At 47.3% G+C, this 23,191-nt stretch overlaps 1 protein-coding gene across 2 annotated transcripts; it reads right to left on the reverse strand.

The window, feature by feature from the left end:
• Window positions 1-997: 997 nt before the first annotated feature.
• On the reverse strand, window positions 998-22,506 carry LOC144724923 (olfactomedin-4-like). Of its 2 annotated transcripts, XR_013586595.1 has the most exons (6): window positions 22,345-22,506; window positions 14,400-14,558; window positions 13,705-13,911; window positions 4,597-4,837; window positions 4,259-4,406; window positions 3,165-3,301 (listed from the first exon to the last, which is right to left on the reverse strand). XR_013586595.1 is itself a non-coding variant. In XM_078604233.1 (5 exons), exons 1-5 carry the CDS (start codon window positions 22,435-22,437, stop codon window positions 2,511-2,513), a joined length of 1,491 nt encoding a protein of 496 aa, XP_078460359.1. In that variant the 5' UTR covers window positions 22,438-22,502; the 3' UTR covers window positions 998-2,510. The 2 variants fall into 2 exon arrangements, 1 of the variants encoding a protein (XP_078460359.1); XM_078604233.1 differs by lacking the exon at window positions 4,259-4,406 and having other exon boundaries at window positions 998-3,301; window positions 22,345-22,502.
• Between the last annotated feature and the right edge of the window lie 685 nt (window positions 22,507-23,191).

Raw genomic sequence — 23,191 nt, forward strand, 5'->3', positions numbered from 1 at the left:
CTCAATTTGTAGACTCCAGGATACTGTAAGTCAGGAACGACATCCTTCACAGATGGAATCAGATCACGGATTTTATGCACTGTACTGAATCGGACTTGGATCTTATGTTTGTTTAGAATTTTGGAGATCTTTTTGGTCACGCCAGCTATGTATGGTAACGTGATGGTTTTGGTCGGAGTTTCATGTGGCTGTTTCTGTGTGGTGGGAGAGACAGCTTGGCGGATAGTACGGTCAGAGTATCCGTTCATCCTGAGGGCCCGATGTACATGTCTTAATTCACCGGTCAGGTGGTGTTTGTCAGAAATGCCATGTGCTCTGTGGTATAGCGTTTTGATGAGAGAGTTCTTTTGAGATGGGTGGTGGTGGGAATCCGGTTTCAAGTAGGAGTCTGTGTGGGTGGCTTTTCTGTAGACAGAATGTCCCAAGGAACCGTCAGGACTCCTCTCAAACAGAATATCCAAGAATGGTAGTTTACCGTCTTTCTCCACTTCCATGGTGAATCTGATGGATGGGTGTCTAGAATTGATGTGGTCCAAGAAGTGGTTCAATGCTGGGAGGCCATGTGGCCAGATGACGAAAGTGTCATCCACATATCTCTTCCACAGGGAAGGACGCAGGGTGGATGTCTGGATGGCGTCTGATTCAAACTTTTCCATGAATATGTTGGCTATAACTGGTGACAAAGGGGAGCCCATAGGGGTACCCTCATTCTGTTTGTAGAAGGTGCCATTCCAGGTAAAATAGGTGTTGGTGAGGCAATGCCTAACCAGCGCAGGTGCATCAGAATTCAATCCATGTTGGACTAAGTCCTCAATTATTGTTAGGGTGTCCGGTACTGGGACTTTGGTAAACAAAGATACTACATCAAAGCTGACGAGGATGTCATCAGGAGATAGTACCATGTCCTTAACCATAGAGACTAATTGGGTTGAGTTGAGTACTGCTGAAGAGTATAATACTTGTGCATGTGTGAAATAAGAATTCCAAAAAAAAAAAATTTGTTTTTTCTTTTTATTATTCACGTCGCATTGCATGAGTTGGTGGTGTATGTGTGCATGCATTGGTTCGAGCATGTTGCATGCCAAAATTGGCCAAATGAGCTTCAATAGAGAATCGTTAGAGCACTGACTGAGCACCAATCGAGCTTTGGCATTTTAAGTATGCTGGTCTATGTGATCGAGCACCAATCGAACTTTTATCGAGCACTGATCGAGCTTGATTAAGCACTGATCGAACACTGGTCAAGCTTCGATCGAACACAGATCAATATATGATATTTTGAGTATGTTCATCAATATGATTGAGCACCGATCAAACATCGATCAAGCAATGATCGATCAAGCACTGATTGAACATTGATCAAACACCGATCGAGCACTGATCGAGCACCGATTGATCAAGAATTGATTGAGCATCGATAGAGCACCGATCAAGCAATTACATTTTGAATGTGTGTCGATGTGATCAAGCAGTGATCGAGCTATGATATTTTGAATGTGTGTCTATATGATTTAGCAGTGATTAAGCCATGGCATCTTTAATATGTGTCTATAGCAGTGATCGAACTATGATATTTTAATACATCTGTCTATGTGATCAAGCCGTGACCAAGATATAAAATTTTTAATATTGTGTCAATGTGATCGAGCACTGATCAAGCTATGACATTTGGAATACATGTCTATGTGATTAATCTTTGATTGAGCAGTGATCGAGTTATGGTCAAGCATTGATAGAGTTTTGGATGATTCAAAATCGGTATTGTTTCTGATGATTCCGGTTCCAGTAATCTTTATTTTGGCAAGAACGCACCCCAAAAACCTTGTTTGAGCAAATCTACGCCCAATTATTCCATATATGGTATGGGGCAGAAGATTTCACAATGTATCATTAATAATGTTGTGGATTCATTATTTTCTGTTCCAACGCAATAGAAGTTGCACTACCTTGTCTAGACGCTGCACTTGTGCGCAACTGATGCTGGCGTTAATGTTTTGCCAGTTCTCCTAGTGCGGCTATTTTACTTATATGCAAAAGTTTTAGCGGCATGAAAGGCAAACTGGAAAAGGGCCTCGTGGTTTTATTGCTATCGTGGAGCGGAAGTTGACTACTTTAATGCATCACTTAGGAGGCAAGCATTAGGACACATATTTATTAAACTCTCACTCTCAGAGGGCTATAAGGTGTCCGTTAACCTATCTGCAAATCTTTAAGTAATATCCCGTCATGTGTCCATTTTCTCTGGTTTTCTCAAGCATGCAAATCAATAATTCAATTGGCCAAACATGCAAATTCAAGACCCTCGTGAAAAAGTATATTGAGATTAATTAAGCAATGCTAGATATATAAAATCATCAGCAACACTCGGAGAATAAAGCAAAACTCATTTCATTAACAAAAGAGGTGGAGAGAACTCATGTCGACAGCATGTGTGAAAGTGCACGATGCTACCTCATGACTAACTTTCCATTTTAATCTTCACTACTAACCCATTTAGCATTTAACGAAAATCATACGTGTTTAAATGACAATTTATGGGTGACTAAATATCCTTGATTATACATGTACAGCTTGTGATCGGCTGGGTTATAGCTAAGGCTGCTCATCTTTTCCAAGGGCTTATCAATTACGATGCTCAAAGACCTCTCCTGGTTAGTGTTGGTGTCAAATGCAAAGTAGATCTCTTCAGCCTCAAGGCTAAACGTGCGAGTGAGGTACAGGACTCCACACACCATGAAGCCATTGCTGACTGATGGTTTGTACTGTGAAGTGGTCCACGTGTTGATAACTTGCAAAGAATCATCGTTAATGTTAGCAAGTGAAACTTTGCTATCGTTTGAGTAAATGACCCACAGACCTTGCTCATCCACGCAGAAATCCATATCAGAGTAGGCCGAGCCCAGGTAAGGAAATTTGTTGTTTCCTGCAGCTTGAGGTAGTTGTGCCCGTTTAATGGAAAATGTTGAGAGACTGTATTTACACATCACGTTACCTGTACTGCATCTGTAAAAGAAATTGTTTTTGTATACCACTACGTCCATACCATGGCCACAATCGTAGTTACATTGCATTTGTCTTTGTTCCATTTTCACGAAGGTCTGCATTGCCCGGTAGTTGGCATATAGCTGAAATGAAGTAAAAGAATTTGCGCTGCTGGACATCACCCAGTACATGTCTTCACGTCCCCTGGCTGGGAGTGGATCCTTCCCAAAAGCTCCGTATATGGCCCCTACACCTTGCCAGTTCAGCCCGTGAATATGTGATGCACTGGCATTCTGCAAACCACCATGCCTGCACGCTCCTGTAAGGACAAAAAAAAAGTTCTTGTTTGAATGCCGAGAACATCAGATGTGAAATTTGCCTTCAAAATCGGCTGAAATACACACACCATGTAATTAAAGGACATTGTATATTTAGTAAGCATCTAATTAGTTATCAATTCAAGTCTATATTTATGGTAATGATATATACATTTAATTGTTTGTCTTATGAATCAATTTAAATTGATTCAAGTTGTTTGTTAATGTTATGTTCAATTGGTTACTTTTTATAAGCGGTGGCCAATACACCAAGCACTGGGATGCACTTTGGTGGATCTCAACAGGCTTCACGATGCACCCGAAAGCTATTGCCAACAATTACCGGATTTAACCGTGTACTGCCCAAGCATATATATTCTTTTTTAAACAAGTGAAGTTACTTTATTCATGTAACTAGATTCCATTTGTCATACTAAACATGTTCCTCCTGTACTGCATATGAATTGTAAGGCTGTTTTTTAAAGTAATATAGAGGTGGATAAACATTATATTATAATTGCTACAGCGTAATATAATACGACTAGCGCCATCTATTAGTAGAAGCTATTGCTTTTTTAATGTATGGATTCTTGGACGATAATTTTTATTTTTCATCAGCCATAATGAAAACTGTGTTATGCTTATGCTAATACAGTATTTGATTTGTAATGAGATCCACAACTATTTTGAAGCCCACCCATGGATTGCAATTCACCTATTGGCCATCGCTGCATTATATGCTCATATAAATTATATTTAGGATAAAAACACAAGCATTCCAGAACAAAATAATGAAACATTACAAACAGTATTGTAAACTGCGACATACAATAATCTTTGATCCAATAATGATCAAAATAATAATAATCGGATCCAAGAATAATCGTGATAATTCATCATATTTGCATGGGATTAATAATTTCATGCCTCGTGATTAGTCATGTGACATGAATAAGCACCTTTATTTAACAAGGGGTTCTTCGACTGGTGGGGCGTAGACCGGCCGACCAAGCTATAGCCCTGTTAAGAAATGTGGCTCATTGAGATGTAGAGAGATACAGATTTGTGAGATGAAAGAGATATGAACAAGAGAAAGAGGTGAGAGAGCTGCAGACATGAGATTATATTTAGTGAGATGAGAACAAGATAAACAAGAGAGATACATGGAAACAAAAGGTACACATTAGTAGTAATATTGTATGAGCGTTATGATGCTACTACTCCAGGTAAGATAATATACACAGCACACACAAATGTTTCACTGCAAGGTTCAAATTCGCTTGTTTATGGGACTCACCAATGGAAGGCTGGCCTGCCACGTTGCTGGGGTGCTGGATTGGCTTGTTTCTGCGGGGCTGCGTTAGGTTATTGCTGGGGGTCCGGGATGGCGTCATGCTGGGTAGCCGCATTGTAGCGTTGGTCTCTTCCTGACAGTTCTCCAGGCGCTTGCGCAGAGTGTCCACCTGGCGCCGGATGAGCAGCACGTTGTTCCTGTCGTAGGCCTCCAGCGTGTTCACCACCACGCTGACGTTCTGGATCTGTTGGCCAGGACATAATTAATGCAACACATTTTTATTCATGTTGAACATCAACACCATAGTTTTACATTGCAACAAATACTCGATGTGTACCATGTTTGTATGTGATAAAAGAGCATGACAGTCTAGTTTGTTCTGTCGTTTACAAACCATTGGCATAATTCAACCAATAAAATATAATGGGATATGAGGCCCTGCCATTCCTCACGGTCCTGCTATACCGCGATTCATCTCACTCCTGTACTTGAACTTTTTTCATCGCACCATCTCTTAGGTGGTTATACTTGTGTTGTTCTGTTTGTTGCCCAGTGTGGCATAATTGACTGCGCAAGTAACAGCCAGAGAGCGAGGCCACGCACAGTGAAGATCATCTTCATCACCACCACCATCTTTTGAACATCATCATTACTGTCAACATCGTTATCATCACCACCACCACCATCACTGGCAACATGAGAGACTGAGGCAGCGCACGGCGGGAGATGTTGCTCAAGCCCAGTGAGATGCTCGACAGAAATGGTGCACATCAGAACCATAAACAGCACGAACCTTCATCAATTCATCATAATCATTCATCATAATTAAATCATCAACACCAACATCCACTCTATCATCACCTCCACCATCATCATTACCACTCAATCTTGCAGCAAGCACCTGTGGATAAACTTGGATATTGAGGAGTTTTTCCACACGACACCTCTCATCCAAAACATAGTCACGGATAACAGGAGTTGCCAGAAACTTAATTTTGTGTGTGCCATGGATAAACAGATAAAAGCAATATTTCCTCTTCTTTCAGATTACTCGTCTTCATATATTAACTGGCCATATATGAAAGGAATAATCTATTCTATAATGAAAATTAATTTCCACTAGTGGACATGGAAAACACAAGTGGCAGATAGTAAGGTTCATACTTTCCAGAAACAAGATGATATCAATGAGGGATTTAATATTCAGTGAACAATTCCTGGAAGTGTAGTGGAGCTAATTAAGCAATTTTTTGAACAAGAAGGAATCACAACATCACAGCAGAATCATTGCGACATCAGACAGAAGGAAAAAACACCTCAAAGAGTGGCGATTGCTGAGTTGTAAAATCATTGGAAAGTTAAATAGAGAAGTGAAACTGCTAAAACTTGGTAATAATGGCTGAGCTTGAGCTGCGATAATACAATAATATTCACATGGGATACATTACTGGCGTGAATATTATGTCCGTGACTATTGCTACTTGAAGCTTATCAGGAAAATTAGGTGGGGTATAAAATATATTACGTTTAAACATAAACATGTGTATTTATTGTATGTATGTTGGACTTCTTTTGCACTGTACATAGCCAATCGTGCTAATCGGAGGTGCGGGAGAAGGACAACAAACTAAACACAAAAAGTAGTTCTAAAGAAATTAGTTCGTCAATCTAGATGATTTAAAAGTGCATAAGTCCAGTGGCTTCCTAGTGTAGGGGTGTTACGGAGGGGCTATATACAATGGGATCAGATGGGAAAGAAACACAGTGGGAGTGGCTATGTCGGTGCACGGACAGGTGCTCCCAGCGACGTCCGCATCGGGCAGCCTGGGGGGCTGACTCGGAGCTGGGATCCCCCGGGGCCCCACCCCTCAGCGGGGGGTTTGGTATAAAAGGGGATGAGCCGGAGGGCTCGGGGAGATATGTTAAGCTAAACCAGTGAAGACCGAAGATCGTCCAGATAGAGCCCTGGACTCCCCTGGATCGCCGCCCTTATCAGGGCCGCACAGGACCGAGCCAGCGGCGTGGTCCCGAGAGCCAGAGCCAGTGCTCTTATCAGAGCTGGTCTGGGACTCCGGGTACCGTAAGCCCGACTTACCAGTGTCGGGCCAGATAGCCTCCCCTAGCCCGTTAGTGGAGGACTAGGAGGTAGGTTAGGCATAGCTAGCAAGTGTATCCCCAGCTAGCCGGGTGAGGGGGCCGATACCCCCTCCAGTGTTGTATGTCCGTGATTGTGCCAACTGACGCGGAATAAATACGTGTGCCTCCAACCCCGGCGTCCAAGAGTCCTCAACGATATTACATCTGGTGACAGAAGTGAACAACCACGAACATGGACACGCGCCGGACAGCTCGAGCCGGGGTACCGGAGGCGGAGGACACCGATGCAGTTGTGGAGCACGAGACGGCTGAAGAAGGCATCGAGCAGCCGGGGCCGGATGCATCCACACCGCAGCATTGGGATGGGGGAGATCCGTCGACAGATGGACTGAGGCAGGCCCACGCAAAACTGGCGGAGCTGCTGTACGCTGCTGCCGCCACGCTGGAACAGATCACACGGCTGGGGGCTGGTGGACCGCCACGGGGCAACGACAGCCGACGACCAGTGCGCCTTCCCGCCATTTCGACGGAGGCCGACTTCGAATCTCCCGCCATCGCCGCAGCAGCTGCTGAGGGCGTGGCCAGCCTGAGCCTCACGTCCGACGTCGGACGTACAGTGGCTGCCGCGTCATCACCAGCGGAAAGAGCATCACCACTGGTGCGACCGGCGATGCCATCCGTCGTTCGCGCCGAAGCCGAGCAGAGTGACGGTGACAATGGAGAGCGACCTTCCACGGCGGCCGCTGCGTTGCACCAAGGGCTACCTCCACTCAAGGAGTTTGTTGGCGAGGATGGCGACTGGGGCGGCTTCCAGCAGCGCTTCCTCGCGCACCAGGAAATGGCGCAGTGGACAGATGCCGAGGCTCTCCGCGCGCTGCCGGCGCTCCTCGACAGCGACGCCCTCGCCACTCTTACATCGGCATCGAAGGACAAATGCTCCACGCTGCAGATGGCACTGCAGCTGCTGGCTGCAGTCTACGGACCACCGTCGGACTGCAGGCAGCTCTTTTATGATCGCCAGCGAGGTGCAAAGGAGTCGCCCCTGGCGTATCGTACGAGTCTCCTGGCACTAGCAAAGACGGCCTTCCCAAGAATGGACAACGAAGGCGTGGACGCTATGGTAACCGAGAAGATCCTCCTGCTGGCGGACGACTTAGACATCGTCGTCGTGGCACAGGACGACGCAGAAATGTGTTCCCTCCAGGCTGCACGACTCCTCCACGACAACCTACTCTCGCAGCGACGGAAGGCCAGCAAGGCAGCGACCGGGCGTGCTGTGGCTGCAGCCACACTCCCGGCGGAGGAAATTTGCGCCGTCGATCGTCAACTGTAGCAGAGAGAGGGAGTACGGGCGGGCCGGGACGGGTCGAGCCGCCTCGACCATCCATCATCGTCGCCAGCGCTCCCGCGCTGTTACAATTGCGGCATCCGGGGCCATGTCGCCTCGGGGTGCCGCTCTTCTCGGCAGCGCGGGACGACGCCTGGACAGGACGCCGGCCCTCCTCCCAAGCTCCATCAACATAACCCGGCGAGTCGCGGCACCCCTCATGTTTAGCCCACGCACACACCCGTCACACACTCGCACACCGCAGCGAATGGGGGGCCGACATTGCACACCGTCGCGCCAACACGCACCACTGTGGGAACTCATATCGAACCCAGCCAGTGGTCCGTGTTGGCCCATCGCGTTGTGGCCGCATCGTCGGGGTCGTCAGCCGTTGTGGGGCACATCGACGGGGTTGAAATGCGCATCCTGGTCGATACGGGAGCATCGGCGACCATCATTTCAGAACTAATTTACAATATTCTTCCTGTCCAGAGCCGTCCTATGCTGCCCGTTAACGTTCCATTCTATGCTGCTAACGGGGGCTCACTTGGCATCATTGGACAAATTCGAGCGCAAATTTGTATCGGTGATATCAAATTATCTGGCCCGATTTTTGTTTCCTCCTCGCTGGCGGTTCTGTGCCTGCTGGGGACGGACTTCCTGGGCAAAATGCCGATTCGTATTTTGATCAACCAGGGCTGCATTGAGCTCCCGTCGGGCCGACGCATGGCGTTTCTGCCGTCCCCCGCTGCGGGTCGGACGGCGTTCGCGACGGTACCGGCGTTCGTCGATAGAACGGTACGCGTACCGCCGGGGGCACAAATGTTAATTCCGGCCCAGACCATCGTTAAAGGGGACGGGGATCCTTTCATCGCGGTCCTCAATGTGGGGTCGCAGACGGTGGTGGTTCCACAGGGGACCGTGCTTGCTCACGCAACGCCGGTGCCCTGTGAGGAACCCGTCGCGAATCACGTAAGCACTGTCCCTCTGCCGCGACCACATTCGGACAGCGATGAAGGGTGGCTCGAGGCGCTTTGTGCGGGATCGACGGACCTGTCGGATTTAGAGCATCAAAAGCTTAAAACACTGCTGCGTGAATTTTCCGACGTTTTCAGTCGGAACAAATTCGATTTGGGCTGTACTAATCTGCTGCGTCACCATATTGATACAGGTGACAGCGCGCCAATACGCCAGAATCCTTTTCGGTTAAGTCCGGCCGAAAAGGACCATGTCAAATCGGCCGTTGATGACGACATGTTAGCCGCCGACATCATTTCTCCCTCTACCAGCCCTTGGGGAGCGCCGATCGTCCTGGTTAAGAAACAGGACGGCTCGTTGCGTTTTTGCGTCAATTTTCGTCGCCTCAACAAAATTTCTGTTGCCGACGCATACCCGCTCCCACGGATGGACGAATCGCTTGACGCCTTGGCGGGAGCGAGATTCTTCTCCACATTGGATTTGCTTTCGGGATTCTGGCAGCTTCCTCTGGACGATGATTCAAATCCTAAAACTGCATTCTGTACACCGCACGGCCTGTTCCAATTCAACCGGTTGCCGATGGGACTCCACTCAGCGCCGGCAACTTTCCAGCGATTGATGGAATTGGTTTTGGCTGGATTGCAATGGGACTCGTGCTTGATTTATTTGGATGACGTTATCATCTTTAGCAAAACATTTGACGAACATCTCCAGAGGTTGCGGGCGGTTTTCCTCAAAATGCGGGCTGCTAATTTGAAATTTAAACCCCAAAAATGTCATCTGTTACGCGAATCTGTGCGTTATTTGGGACATATCGTCGGACGCTCAGGTATTGCTACCGATCCCGCCAAAACGCAGTGCGTCAGCTCCTGGCCGACTCCCACCTCTGTGGGAGAGGTCAGGAGTTTCGTTGGATTCGCGTCGTATTACCGACGGTTTGTCGCGGATTTTGCGACGATTGCGAAGCCCCTACACGCTTTGACGTCAAAGGGGGTCCGGTTTCATTGGGGACAGGAGGAGGAGGCTGCTTTCCGCTCCCTTCGGGACGCTTTGGTAAAAGCTCCTCCCTTGGTTTACCCCGATTTTTCTAAACCCTTTTTGCTCGACACCGATGCGAGCAACACGGGTATTGGGGGCGTGCTTTCCTAGGTGGTTGACGGCGTAGAACGGGTAGTCGCGTACGGTAGTCGGGTGTTGTCTCCAGTGGAGCAAAGATATTGTGTCACCCGTCGGGAACTGTTGGCAATTGTCAATTTCATCCAACAGTACCGCTCGTATCTGTACGGTCGGCGTTTCACCGTCCGTACAGATCATGCGGCACTACAGTACGCCCTGCGAGTTCAACAACCATCGGGACAATTGTCTCGATGGTACCGTAAGGGCGTTCGCCACACCAATGCGGACGCTCTGTCGCGCATGCCAACCACCTCCAAATGTGCATGCCTCCTGGGGTCGGGACGTTGCAGGCCTCCGGGTCAGATATCCGTTCCGGTCTTGGCGGCCACCGACGACGCAGCGTCAATGACGAATTCGATCGCACAACAGGGAAAAGATTCCCTGTTGGGGTTGCATGTCACTGAATGGGGGCGCCTCCAGATGGAGGATACCTCCCTCCTCGCGTTGCGTCGTCGCGTCGGGGGTGCTGGGCGGGGGAGGGGTAATGCCGACTCATGGGAAATGGTCCAGGGTATGCTAATGCATTGGGACGGGAGATCCCATCAACACCGGCTGGTGGTCCCTTCTGGGTTGCGGGATAAGGTGGTGTGGGCCGCTCATGAGCGCCTCCTCCACCTGGGGACCCAAAAGACCCTCGCCTTGCTCCAGCTTGATTTTTTTTGGCCGGGCATGACAAGGGATGTCGCGGATCTGTTGGGGTCATGCCCTCGGTGTGCGCAACGGAAACCACCAGCACGGGAGTCTAACCCGCCTTTGCAATCTATCAAAGTCTCCAGAGTCAACGAGCTTGTCGCGCTGGATATTCTGGGCCCATTCCCCGCCACCCCCAGGGGCAATAGATATTTGTTGACCGGTGTGGAATACTTTACGCGCTGGCCTATGGCCTGGCCCCTTGCCAACCAGTCGGCAGCAGCCATCGTGGAGGCCTTTGTCCAGGGATACGTCCTGGACAAAGGTGCTCCGGAGCGGCTGCTGACCGACCAGGGCAAACATTTTTCCGGCAAACTACTCCAACAAGTCTGTGAGCTCCTGGGCACGAAAAAAATTCGTACCTCCCCGTATCACCCGCAAACTGACGGGATGGTCGAGCGTCTGCATCGAACCATCACGTCGATGTTGTCACAGCAGGTTTTGGACTCACAGACCGATTGGGACCTGCAAATTCAAGGGGTCTTGGCAGCATATAGAACGGCCCCCCATGCGGCAACGGGATTTTCCCCCTTCTTCCTGATGTATGGCCGCGAACCTGACCCGCCTGTTCGGGCCCAGCTGCAGATCCCCCCGCCGCAGGGTAAAACTAAATTGGCCGACCATGTTAAATTTAATCTTGCTAAATTAACAGAGGCACGGGATGTTGCCATGCAAAATTCTGACCTCCGTCAGAAAGCTAATGAGAGGCTCAGACTGGGTCGGGCGCACATGCTGCAGTGGAAGCCGGGGGACAAGGCATGGCTGCACTGTCCACAGGTACCGCTTGCAACCTCCTCTAAACTGGTGCGGCCGTGGCGGGGCCCTGTGGAGGTGGTTGAGGTTTTGCGGCCTCAGTGCGTACGCATCAAATGGGGGAAGCGGCGGTGGTTTGTGCACCCGTCCAGATTAAAACCCTTCGTTGCGGTACGAATTCCCACTTCTCACACGAGTGGCCAAACATGTGGGGGGTCGACCGACTCACAGGGTCCGTCTCCGCTGCTCTCACCTAACGTGTTGCCGGCTGTCCCGCCCCCAGGTGCACCAGGAGTGACGGACTCATGCCCGACAACCCCTCCTGGGGATGCCGAGGGTCTCGCGGCATCAAAAAGACACTCACTCGGAGACGGACAGTTGCCACCCGACAGTCCGCCATCCGGGGTTGCCCCGTGTGACGGGCCCGCTGCAAGAACGCGCGCAAAAATGCGCAGACTTTTGTGAGGGCCGGAAAAATGTACTTATGTTGTGTTCATTGTGTGTTGTGCGGGTGGTGTGGTTCCTGCACACTGGATTGTACATATGTTGTATTCATTGTGTGTTGTATGTGTGGTGTGTTCTCCTACATATTGGATATAGGGTGCTCTTACGGTATTCGTATTTATTCAGGGGGGGTGCGCCGGGTTAATTCTCTTCTTGCTGTTGCGGTTCTTGTTGGTGTTCTTGTTATTGTTATTGTTGGAAAAAAAATTGTGAGGCACACGCGGGTTCAAGGGGTAAATACACTTTTATTGTTGTTTTTTTTGCAGCCGGGACGGCTGCGAGCTGTACAGGGGGGGGTGATGTAGGGGTGTTACGGAGGGGCTGTATACAATGGGATCAGATGGGAAAGAAACACAGTGGGCGTGGCTATGTCGGTGCACGGGCAGGTGCTCCCAGCGACGTCCGCATCGGGCAGCCTGGGGGGCGGACTCGGAGCTGGGATCCCCCGGGGCCCCACCCCTCAGCGGGGGGTTTGGTATAAAAGGGGATGAGCCGGAGGGCTCGGGGAGATATGTAAAGCTAAACCAGTGAAGACCGAAGATCGTCCAGATAGAGCCCTGGACTCCCCTGGATCGCCGCCCTTATCAGGGCCGCACAGGACCGAGCCAGCGGCGTGGTCCCGAGAGCCAGAGCCGGTGCTCTTATCAGAGCTGGTCTGGGACTCCGGGTACCGTAAGCCCGACTTACCAGTGTCGGGCCAGATAGCCTCCCCTAGCCCGTTAGTGGATGACTAGGAGGTAGGTTAGGCATAGCTAGCAAGTGTATCCCCAGCTAGCCGGGTGAGGGGGCCGATACCCCCTCCAGTGTTGTATGTCCGTGATTGTGCCAACTGACGCGGAATAAATACGTGTGCCTCCAACCCCGGCGTCCAAGAGTCCTCAACGATATTACACTAGTATTGGAAAGAAGAGCGTTCCAGACGGCCGCAGAAGTGCATCCGAAAGCACACGATGCGGTGACCGTCTTTAGTTCGAAAATTAATACATATATTGTATAGTATTATTGTGTTTTTTAACTTACCTTGAATAAGGATGAATATAAATATATTTAAAAGTGCAAATATCAATGAATACATTAATGAATATTATTCAATTTTAAAAACATTTCCAAAAAATGCAAAGGAAAGCACTCGCGTGTCAAACTGCAGCAGACAAGGGCAGAGTTAGAGGGAGAAGCAGCGTCGTGGGGTCAACTTCAGCGCTCCCACGCCTCACGACTCCTTGTCAACTTGTCACGAGCTACGGCCGCGAAGAATCAAAATGTAACCCCGTGAATTTCAAACGGCGCTACGATAAATTCGTCGCGGATTACGCAAAACCACAATTGTGTCTCCTGTGAATATTTAGGGTTTATTGTGTGGCCGAAATGTTGAAATAAGTGAATAAATCATGTTTAAAAACACATTATAGGAAAGTGTTGGCAAATGTCTGGAAACAGCTGTTATTATACGACATAAAAAAGAAAAGATTAGCTCTTTTCGATCATGGGTGGGTAACCTTTTTCCTTACTGAGGGCCAAATAGGACATCTGACAGTCACAAAAGAGTTGACATTAAACTTTGATTGCTCAAGGACTGTGCGACTGACCCAGAGGTGGAGATGATCGAGCGTGGCGCTGGAGACCTCCAGCTTCAGCTGCTGCACCAGCTGCTCCATCTCCCTGATCTCCACCCGCAGCAGCTCAAAGTCCAGCTCTGTGTAGCGGTCATGGCCCTGCTCCATTCGCTCCACGCGCACCGTCAGGTTCCGCAGCAGCGCCGTGTAGCGCACTAGCATGGCGTGGTTCTCTGCCACCTGTAGGCGTAGTTGAAATATTATCTCCTTCCAACGCATTTTAATCGATCTTTTACACGTGTTCACTTAACAAACAACGATTTATATGAAATGTATGGAACTGTGTTGTTGGCAGTGCTGTAGAATTTCCTGTTTATTTGCTTCTACTGCTCTGGAGTAGAGAAAGTGCCCGTAAACTCTGGCAAGTTTGCGATTGTAGTAAGATTCGAAACGGCGTAAGAGAAACGGTATACAAATTATAAGGAAATACTTGTTCTTATCCCACATTTTAATCCACAACTGGGAACTCGACTTTAGAATTCAGTTTGTGAAGGAGCTCCCAGCATGTGAAACTAAACCTCAGACATCGAGCCGAACAACACGTGGCACAGCCTCAGAACCCATCAGAGGCCTCTACAACACTACATGCATGAATACAAACGCAGTGACATTTCATGTTGTCTTAAATAGGCTGTTTCCCATATCCTGGTGAAACATGAAGAGGTCACCTTCTGTGACTCGAGCGTGACGGCCGTTGCGAGCGTCTGAGTACGGAGCTGCAGCTGCTCCACCGTGTCGGCCGGGAAGACGGGGTCCGGCAGATAGACGTGACACACACACTGGCCCTCCGCATCTCGGGAGCCGTTAGTGTAGGCACCAGGGATCAGCTTTCAAGAGAAGATCACAACATGAAACAATTCTTTAACGAGATATTTATTTCTTCATTCAACATGTTCATGCTTCACGTATATAACATGAGTTATTTATGAAATGTTGTCAATCTGCTGCTGGTCAAAGGCTGCACTCCATGGTGGTTATGATGGTTGTTCCTTAGAGTGCAGCATACGTGTGAATACATTGTGGGTTTGGTGATACAAGTGTAGTCTAATAGCGCCGGCTGGTGACCAGCAGCGGCAACTGTGGTGGACAAACAGTACACACGCCGGTGAGCATATACACGGTGTGTGTGTCGGCAGGGTGGAGGAAATGGGACAAGGGTCATGGAGGGCCCTACCTGGAAGCGCCTGGAACCTGCTCATGGGTTCGAAAAGGGAGACGCGGCCAGGGCAGAGCCAGACCGCGCTGGTCGCATAAGAGGGGCCGAGAGCTGGAGCTCGAGGCTGCCGGTTCTGGGATTGGATCGTCTCGTCATTGCTGTAGCCTCGTCGCCATCGTCGCTGTTGTATTCACTCGATATTGCACTGCTAGATAGTTGTTGGCTGTCTCCGTTAGCGCCGTCGGTGTTAGATGGCTAGTGTGTATAGGCTAGCGATTGTAGAGTGTGCAGGCGACAGTGTGTGTGCTCAAACAGGACCCTGCGGGGTGGGCTGGTAGGAACGAATAACCAAAGAATATAAACATAATGTATTATTACACTTGTTTAGCCAGGAAAGCCCCACTGAGTCTAAAGGTTTTTGTAGGGTCCTGCCAAGTGTTTGCAGTAGGGGGCGCTGTTGCTACACCTAATCGGACGATCCGAAGGGAGATTTTGAGGCCTAGTTCTAGGCTTTAGGCCTAGCTGTAGGCTTTAGGGCGCTGTGACCTAATTTATAATTTAAATGTTTTAATTATTAATGTATTATTTAAATGTTTTAATTATTAATGTAAAAGCTTTAAATGTAAATGTTTCTATTTTAAAACATCAGGGAATGTAACATTGTTAAACATTAACTCCCTTTCACACACGCGGGGGTACGATACGAAGGGAGACTGTGAGGCCTAGTTCTAGGCTTTAGGCCTAGCTGTAGGCTTTAGGGCGCTGTGAGTTTTTTTATTTAATTTCAAGGTTTTAATTATAATTATTAATGTATAATTTAAATGTTTTAATTATTAATGTAAAAGCTTTAAATGTAAATGTTTCTATTTTAAAACATCAGGGAATGTAACATTGTTAAACATTAACTCCCTTTCACACACGCGGGGGTACGATACGAAGGGAGACTGTGAGGCCTAGTTCTAGGCTTTAGGCCTAGCTGTAGGCTTTAGGGCGCTGTGAGTTTTTTTTATTTAATTTCAAGGTTTTAATTATAATTATTAATGTATAATTTAAATGTTTTAATTATTAATGTAAAAGCTTTAAATGTAAATGTTTCTATTTTAAAACATCAGGGAATGTAACATTGTTAAACATTAACTCTCTTTCACACATGCGGGGGTACGATACGAAGGGAGACTGTGAGGCCTAGTTCTAGGCTTTAGGCCTAGCTGTAGGCTTTAGGGCGCTGTGAGTTTTTTATTTAATATCAAAGTTTTAATTAAAAGCTATCTCAGGGAATTATAAGGGAATGTTACACGTGTTTAGCCAGGAAAGCCTCATTAATTTAAATGTTTTAATTAAAAGCTATCTGAGGGAATTATAAGGGAATGTTACACTTGTTTAGCCAGGAAAGCCTCACAGAGTCTAAAGGTTTTTGTAGGGTCATGCCAAGTGTTTTCAGTAGGGGGCGATGTTGCTACACGTAATCGGACATCAGACGGACGGACGAAATAATCTATTGTAGGCTGGTCCACTTCGTTCCTACCAGTATAAAGAAGGTGCCTCTACAAACCTCGTCTCTGACTCACTAACACTACACAAGGATGAAATTTGGCACACCGCTCGGGTTAGCCCTCAGAACGATGTTTACATCTAAGGCCATCACAGGTCTTTTTTTTCCTGAGGTGGAAGGGGCAGATATTTTCCAAGATGGCCACCATCCATTTAATTGTTTTCCATCTGGTCGACTCTATCCACTTGTGGGGTTGCAAACTTCTTGAGGCTGTATTATTCCAATGTTGTTTGTGTTGATAATAATTATACAAGGATCACATACGATAATATAATTGATGTACTCCATTCTAGATTTGAAGCTTTCGTGACTGCAAGGATTCATATTCTTAGGTTGTTTTCGGTAAAGTCACGTAGGTAAAAAATTAAAATTAATAAAAGTAAAATAAAATAAAAATCACGACGTTTCGGAGGCAACACAGATTTAACTACACTTATTTGGACCATCTTATTTGACAGAAAACTATTGCAGGTTACTGATGGACAGCCAGTTTTGTTTTACCAGGTTTAGCTTCCTACCAGATTTAGCTTTCTTTTTTCACACTTTTGTTATGTAGGCTAGGCGTAGTCACAAACCGAACCTTTCCATAATAAAGGCTCAGTCTTTTGTTATGCAGTCTATTCATAGTCTCAAACCGCACCTTACCATAATAATAAAAAGTGGGCCATTCCTGGCCCTTCCCCCCCCCCTCAACCATTATATATACGGAGTGGTATCTCCTGTAATCTTTCATTTACTTGATACAGCTGTCGGGCTGTGACGGTTCCACCTGAAGACGGAAGCTTGTGTTGCCTCCGAAACGTCGTGATTTTTATTTTATTTTACTTTTATTAATTTTAATTTTTTACCTACGTGACTTTACCGAAAAAACCTAAGAATATGATGTACTTCATATTAAATCTTGACTTAAAGCTTTCGTGACTGCAGGAATTCATATTCTTTGGGTCTTTCGATAAAGCCACGTAGATAGATAAAATAAACTAATAATTTTCTATCTACGAGGCTTTACCGAAAGACCCAAAGAATATGTTCTTCATATTGTTAGGTTTACACTATAAAAGTGATACTTTCTTGAACAAAAATACATTATGCAGACGCGATGAAATAGTATATCCAATAATTACAATTGTATAACTATCGAATGCATGGTGTTTTTATAATAGACACATTAGGTTTTAGCACCTCTCCTACAACGACAAAGGTCCAGTGCACTTACAATTGCACTGTACCCTGCAGCCCTTCTCGCAGTTTCAGCACTCGAGTTGCCTAAAATCTTTCTTAGCTTCTGGAAGAGTGGTCCAGCAAATTTCCCAGCCATGTATTGTCATTCCTGGTTCACTCCCACTCACTTGGAGATGGAAGCTCTGGAGCTGCAATTGTCATCTGGGACCAGCAGTAGAGAAGTTTGGTCACGCAGCCCCCTCTCTGTGCACTGTATGAGTGCTGCCTTTGTCAGGAGGAAGGTCATTAAGGGGCGCCACAATGGCTAGGAGATTTTAACTACTCGCCTGGTATACAGAATGTCCTGGGTTCGATCCTAACACTGACTCCTGTTGTATATTTGGAGTTTGCATGTCTTTCGCCCCATGGTCACGTGGATTCTTCTCCGGAACCTCCAGTTTTCCCCTCCACATTTAGAAACATGTCCACATGATAAGCCACTTCGTTGACCTATAATTTGTGGCCAGGTCTCATCTGAAAACGAGCTTTAATGCTCAGTGGGCCTTATCTGGTAAATTAATGAAATAGTTATTAGTATAAGTGCTCTACCCTTTTTTGCGAGTTTGTTTTACACCACTTCTGGCTGCTGGTATGGTCATACAGCAAGACCACAAGTGACTGCAGCGGCTTCAGCTAGTATTTTATATACTGTGGTGTTGCACCGAAAGCAAAACATTTTGGTGTGACCTTGTTGTCAGCTTTCCATGTGTCCCACCCAGTCTTTTCCCTTCTTCCTCCAACATATGACAGTGTCACACCCAGTAAATGCAAGAAACATTGGCAAAGAACACACCAGTCCTCCAGTTATTCGCGAGCTGCTAAAACACGGAACATTATTTCCAGTTCCAAAGGCAACCCACAGCTCAGGGACGTTGGGGCACTGGGATTATGTCATTGTCAAAATGAGCACATCCAAATCAACTGTGAATTTTAGCACCTTGATATGCCCTTGTTTCACATAATCTTCAACGTGTGGGAGGATTTGTGTCGGCCTCCTCATGATTTAGAACGGTTGGCTAAATTTCGATTTAAAGCTTTCGTGACTGCAGGGATTCATCTTCTTGGTTCTTTCGATAAAGTCACGCTGCGAAATAAGTTCAACATACATACAGTACATGATTGCATGGAGAAAGACCTGACCTCTCGGGCATGAGTACATAGCAAACTTGAGTTATTACTTGTCACCGTCCATGGCTGCTGCACTGGTTTCTAGGAAGGAGAACAGCTCCATATTATAATTAATTAAAAGCACGTTCCTTCGGAATGGGCAGGTAATGAACTGCGCAGAGTGCACGACAGACCAATATGCACGACAGACAGACAAATAATCCCTGGTGGGCATTGTGGAACCTGTTGTTCCTACCTGTATAAACTCATACTGTGCCAGTTTCAGCAAACTGCACTGAATGGCTCCACTGATCCCTGCACTCCCTTCCCCCTCACGTGCTGTGTACCTCCTTTTAAACTATCTGTGAGGTACTGATCTCAGACAACATCTACCTGGCTTGCTAGCTGCAGTTGGGATTTGATGTCTGGCAGGAACATTTGCGTAGCATAATCATTTTGGTGTGACCTTGTTGTCAGCTTTCCATGTGTCCCACGTTTTTGGAGGCGCCGCTCCTCTCCTGCGTCCCCTGCCTGCCCCCGCGCCCACCGGGCGTCCTCTCGGTGGCCTGGCTGCCGCGGTTGCCCGCCGGGCCACGCCGGGCCACGCCGGCGCCGTGCAACTTCCGCGCCACCTCGCGTGACCGGTGGGCCGCTGCTCCGTCACCCGCATCGGGCGGCTCCTTTTCCAGGCCATGTGGCCGACGAGGCATCGGCAGCCCCACGACATTGTCGGGGCTTAGTGCACTCCGAAGGATGGAGGTCGAGCTCCTGCCGGGAGGGTCTTCACCGCGTCAGCGGGCCGGGCACGGAGGAAAGCTTCGCATCTGTCGCAGGCCCGGCCGGGACGCCGCTGCTGCACTGCACGGACGTTGCGGACGTCGTCGGCGGTGCGGGGGACTTGATCGCGGTGGCCCCCTTCTTCTCCCTCCTGGCTCCAGTCCCTCGCCGTTCCCCTTTGTCTTCCCAATGTTGGCCGATTACTTTTCAGCCCCCCAGCTTTCTGTGGCTCACAACTACGACCAGGCCTAAACCAACCCCTCATCAATCCATCTTGCTTCACTGCATAAAAACTACACCACGTACAATAACCCAATTTTTTTTCAAAATTATTGTCATGCTATGTACAATTTGAAATTGCTGTAAAGCGCCTTGGTAAAGATGCCATATAAATCTCATTAAGATATTATTATTTAGTTTGGTTAACAAGGTGCTCTTTGACGTAGGTGTCATACTGCTGTAGGTGTCAATCTGACCTAAAGTGTTTATAACAGCTGGATAGACAAGGTATCTGATGTTCAGTATGAGGTAATCACGGCTATCAATTGCTTCCATGATGCTGAGTGCAAAAGCCTGTCCTTGCATGTGACATCTCCTTATGATGCCTGAGATATCTCACTTCTCTTCTGCATTGAGACTTCAGGTCCAGCGCCATGTGGCTACATTGCTATCAGTCAGACCCACAGCCAAGGCCGGATTAAGCTAGTGCGGGGCATGTAGCATATGTTATAAAGGGGCCCTAAATAATAAAACACTTAAATGTTAAAACACAAAAAATGTTACTTGCACAGTAAAGCAATTGTATTTTTTAATTTGCTATACAGCTAGATAATACGACAAATCGCTAACCGTAGACACCCAATCGTTCATAAAAGTTGAAGGCAGTATAGTACTATAGTAATAGAGCAAGTGTGGAATCACTGAACCGGAATTGATAGCTTGAAAGCATTTAGCGTGGAGCCCTTGAAAGTGCGGGCTCCGTAGCACATGTAGCTACTTTTGCTACGGGGATAATCCGGCACTGCCCACAGCCCTCCATTGCCTTTCACTGTGGCATTGTTCTGTTCATGGGCCTGATATATTAGCATAGCAGAGAATGCATGTTGCGTAAAGCTCCCTTGAAAAAACTCGATAAATACAGTACAGCAGGCCAGCAGATGGACAGCTTTTTGATTTGCCGTACCACATCTTTACTGTGGTTGCCGCAAAAATGTCAGTCGACATCTAACCGTCTGCTGACTCATCTAATCACACTGCTTGCTACTCCCCAGTATTTCACATATCTGATGTAACTCCTGTATTAGGATAAGAGGAAGACCCACAACCGGTTAGGATATCACTCTCCACTGTTGTTTGCCATTGCCACGAATCAATTGTGGGTCACCTGGTTAATAGTGCAATGTGCAAACCGATGTTCCACCAGTCCAGCCTTTCATGTGAATACAGTTCTGTACCAGGGACGTGCGGTCAGGGGAGGCAGGGGAGGCAGAGCCTCACCTGTCATACTCCAATGAAAATTGCTGTCACGAAAAGTAAATAATAAAATAAATATTAAGCTTTTTCCACTCATTTGTGTTATAAATGAAATTTCTATATGATTCCAATAATTTTTTCCTAGTCAAAATCGCCAAATTTGCGGAGCTTCGCTGCAAATACAGGGAGAGACGAGAGGTGAGGCAGCGACGCGCTCAGCCTCCCCTCTGATTGCGCAACCCCTCAGAAACTGGATGGAGCGCGGGCAATAAGCGCGTGCCTGTTACTATCTCTCTGTATGTCACCAATGAAATGTTTGTCGACCCCTTCGTTACATGTCCTCGCCTTCCATAATCCAGGTAACTTATTTCACGTATGTGTATAAACTCTGTACTGTATATGGTCAGCAGTTTTGAACGGTAAGCAAATGACTAATGAAGTTCAGAGACACTTTGTGGTTGGAAAATGTTGCTTCGTGGAGAACACAACGCGTGACTTCACGCTTGCACTCAACTGGGTTCACAATTTTTGACAAATCTTATGCATTTCTGGCGAGTCAAAGTCCACTTCACCTGTGGCATTTCAGCTCAGTGTAAATATACATACAGCCATGTTGTCCATCCAGTACAGGATGGAGGCTCCTGCACCAAGCCATGTGGCTCATGGAGGTTATCGTGTTTGTCAATACAGTACTTCAACATGCTGGTCAGTGCAAGTTAATGAAGGCGTGAACCATAGACATTGCAGCATAGCACAGTACAACATTAGTTTTTCTGAGTGTCCTTTTATGACAACCATAGCCTCGTGGCAGCCTACGACATTTGCTTTTTTAAAGTATGGTAGTCGCCCATCCAGGCTTAGACCTGCTTAGCATCTGACATCTAAGAGATCGGGCGCATTCTGGGTTATTTCGTCAAACACTTAATCGCTAGACTGCAGTAAGTGCAGCTTGCAGACATTCTGAAAACTCCACGTAAACCTAATGCATTAAACAATTCTGTATCATTGGACCTTTTTGCCAGGATCAATGTATGATAAATAAGGATATGTTTGACCCTTTTTGGCAATAGAACAGGTGTTTAGATGTTCAAACACCAAATATAAACATTTTGCAAGTAATCAAGTCTGCATTAAACACACGTACTTCTGGTGAACTTGCAAACAAACATGTTCTGATAATATATGCATTGTCTTTGAAACCGAATGGCCTACACCAGAGACAGCCATCTTTAAATAATTATACCATAAAGCACCACGGTACACATCTGTGCAGTATAACAATACGGGACACGCGACTCATCCTGCGGCGAAATAGTGCATCTCTTACAGCAGAAGAGACCGCCACCCGTGGCAGAAGAAGAATCGTGAAGACGATGCCAACGCATGATGTCTTCATCGTGAACGCTCGGTGTGATGCCATCTCCAGCCAGTTGCACTTCACGACTGAACCTCCGCACCTGCACCGCGCGAACGGCCGCTGTGACCCGCAGTGATATCACCTTTCGGGTGGGCGGGGGGAGGCGGTGAACAGTTAAAAAAATATACAGGTGTGATGCACTGGACAGCGCTGGCTCTTTCGGGGAAGCACCGTGTCTCGGGGCTATCGTCTCCATCGCTGACTATGAAGCATTACACCGCAGTGCGACTGTGGCCATCAATCTCAAACCCGTAGAGCTACTCGCCCACTTCCATCGTTTCAGATACTCGCCAGGCTGCTCTCGAAGCCATCCACGGACTCACTCGCCAACCTTCTCACGCACGTGTGCATTATACTTCTAAGTTTACTAGGTTTGTTTTCTCTTTCATTTGTACCTGATGATGATTGCTTGTGGTGCAATCGAAACGTCGTATGCTATTATTACATTTATTTTCTTTTTACGTGACTTTATCGAAAGAACCAAAGAGTAAAAAAGGGCCGATTGCACTTTACATCTGTTCCAAACAAAACAAACCTTAAACAAAAATCAGTTGTGAAATAAGTCAGATGTTATCTCTTTTGTGTTTGTCATGCGATAGTGCCACGAGGAATTGAAACTTCCTGAGTTTTGTCACGTGATATGGGTGCGGGGAACCCGAGCGTGCTGTGGGTCGTGGGAATTGTGTGACCATACTTCACCGTGTTGATCAGTGGCAGGTCGGTTGAGACGGGGGTGCGTGTAAGAAAAATGCAGCAA

The sequence above is a fragment of the Lampetra planeri genome, chromosome 22, assembly GCF_965212315.1.
Source record: "Lampetra planeri chromosome 22, kcLamPlan1.2.h2, whole genome shotgun sequence".
Lineage (NCBI taxonomy): Eukaryota > Metazoa > Chordata > Hyperoartia > Petromyzontiformes > Petromyzontidae > Lampetra > Lampetra planeri.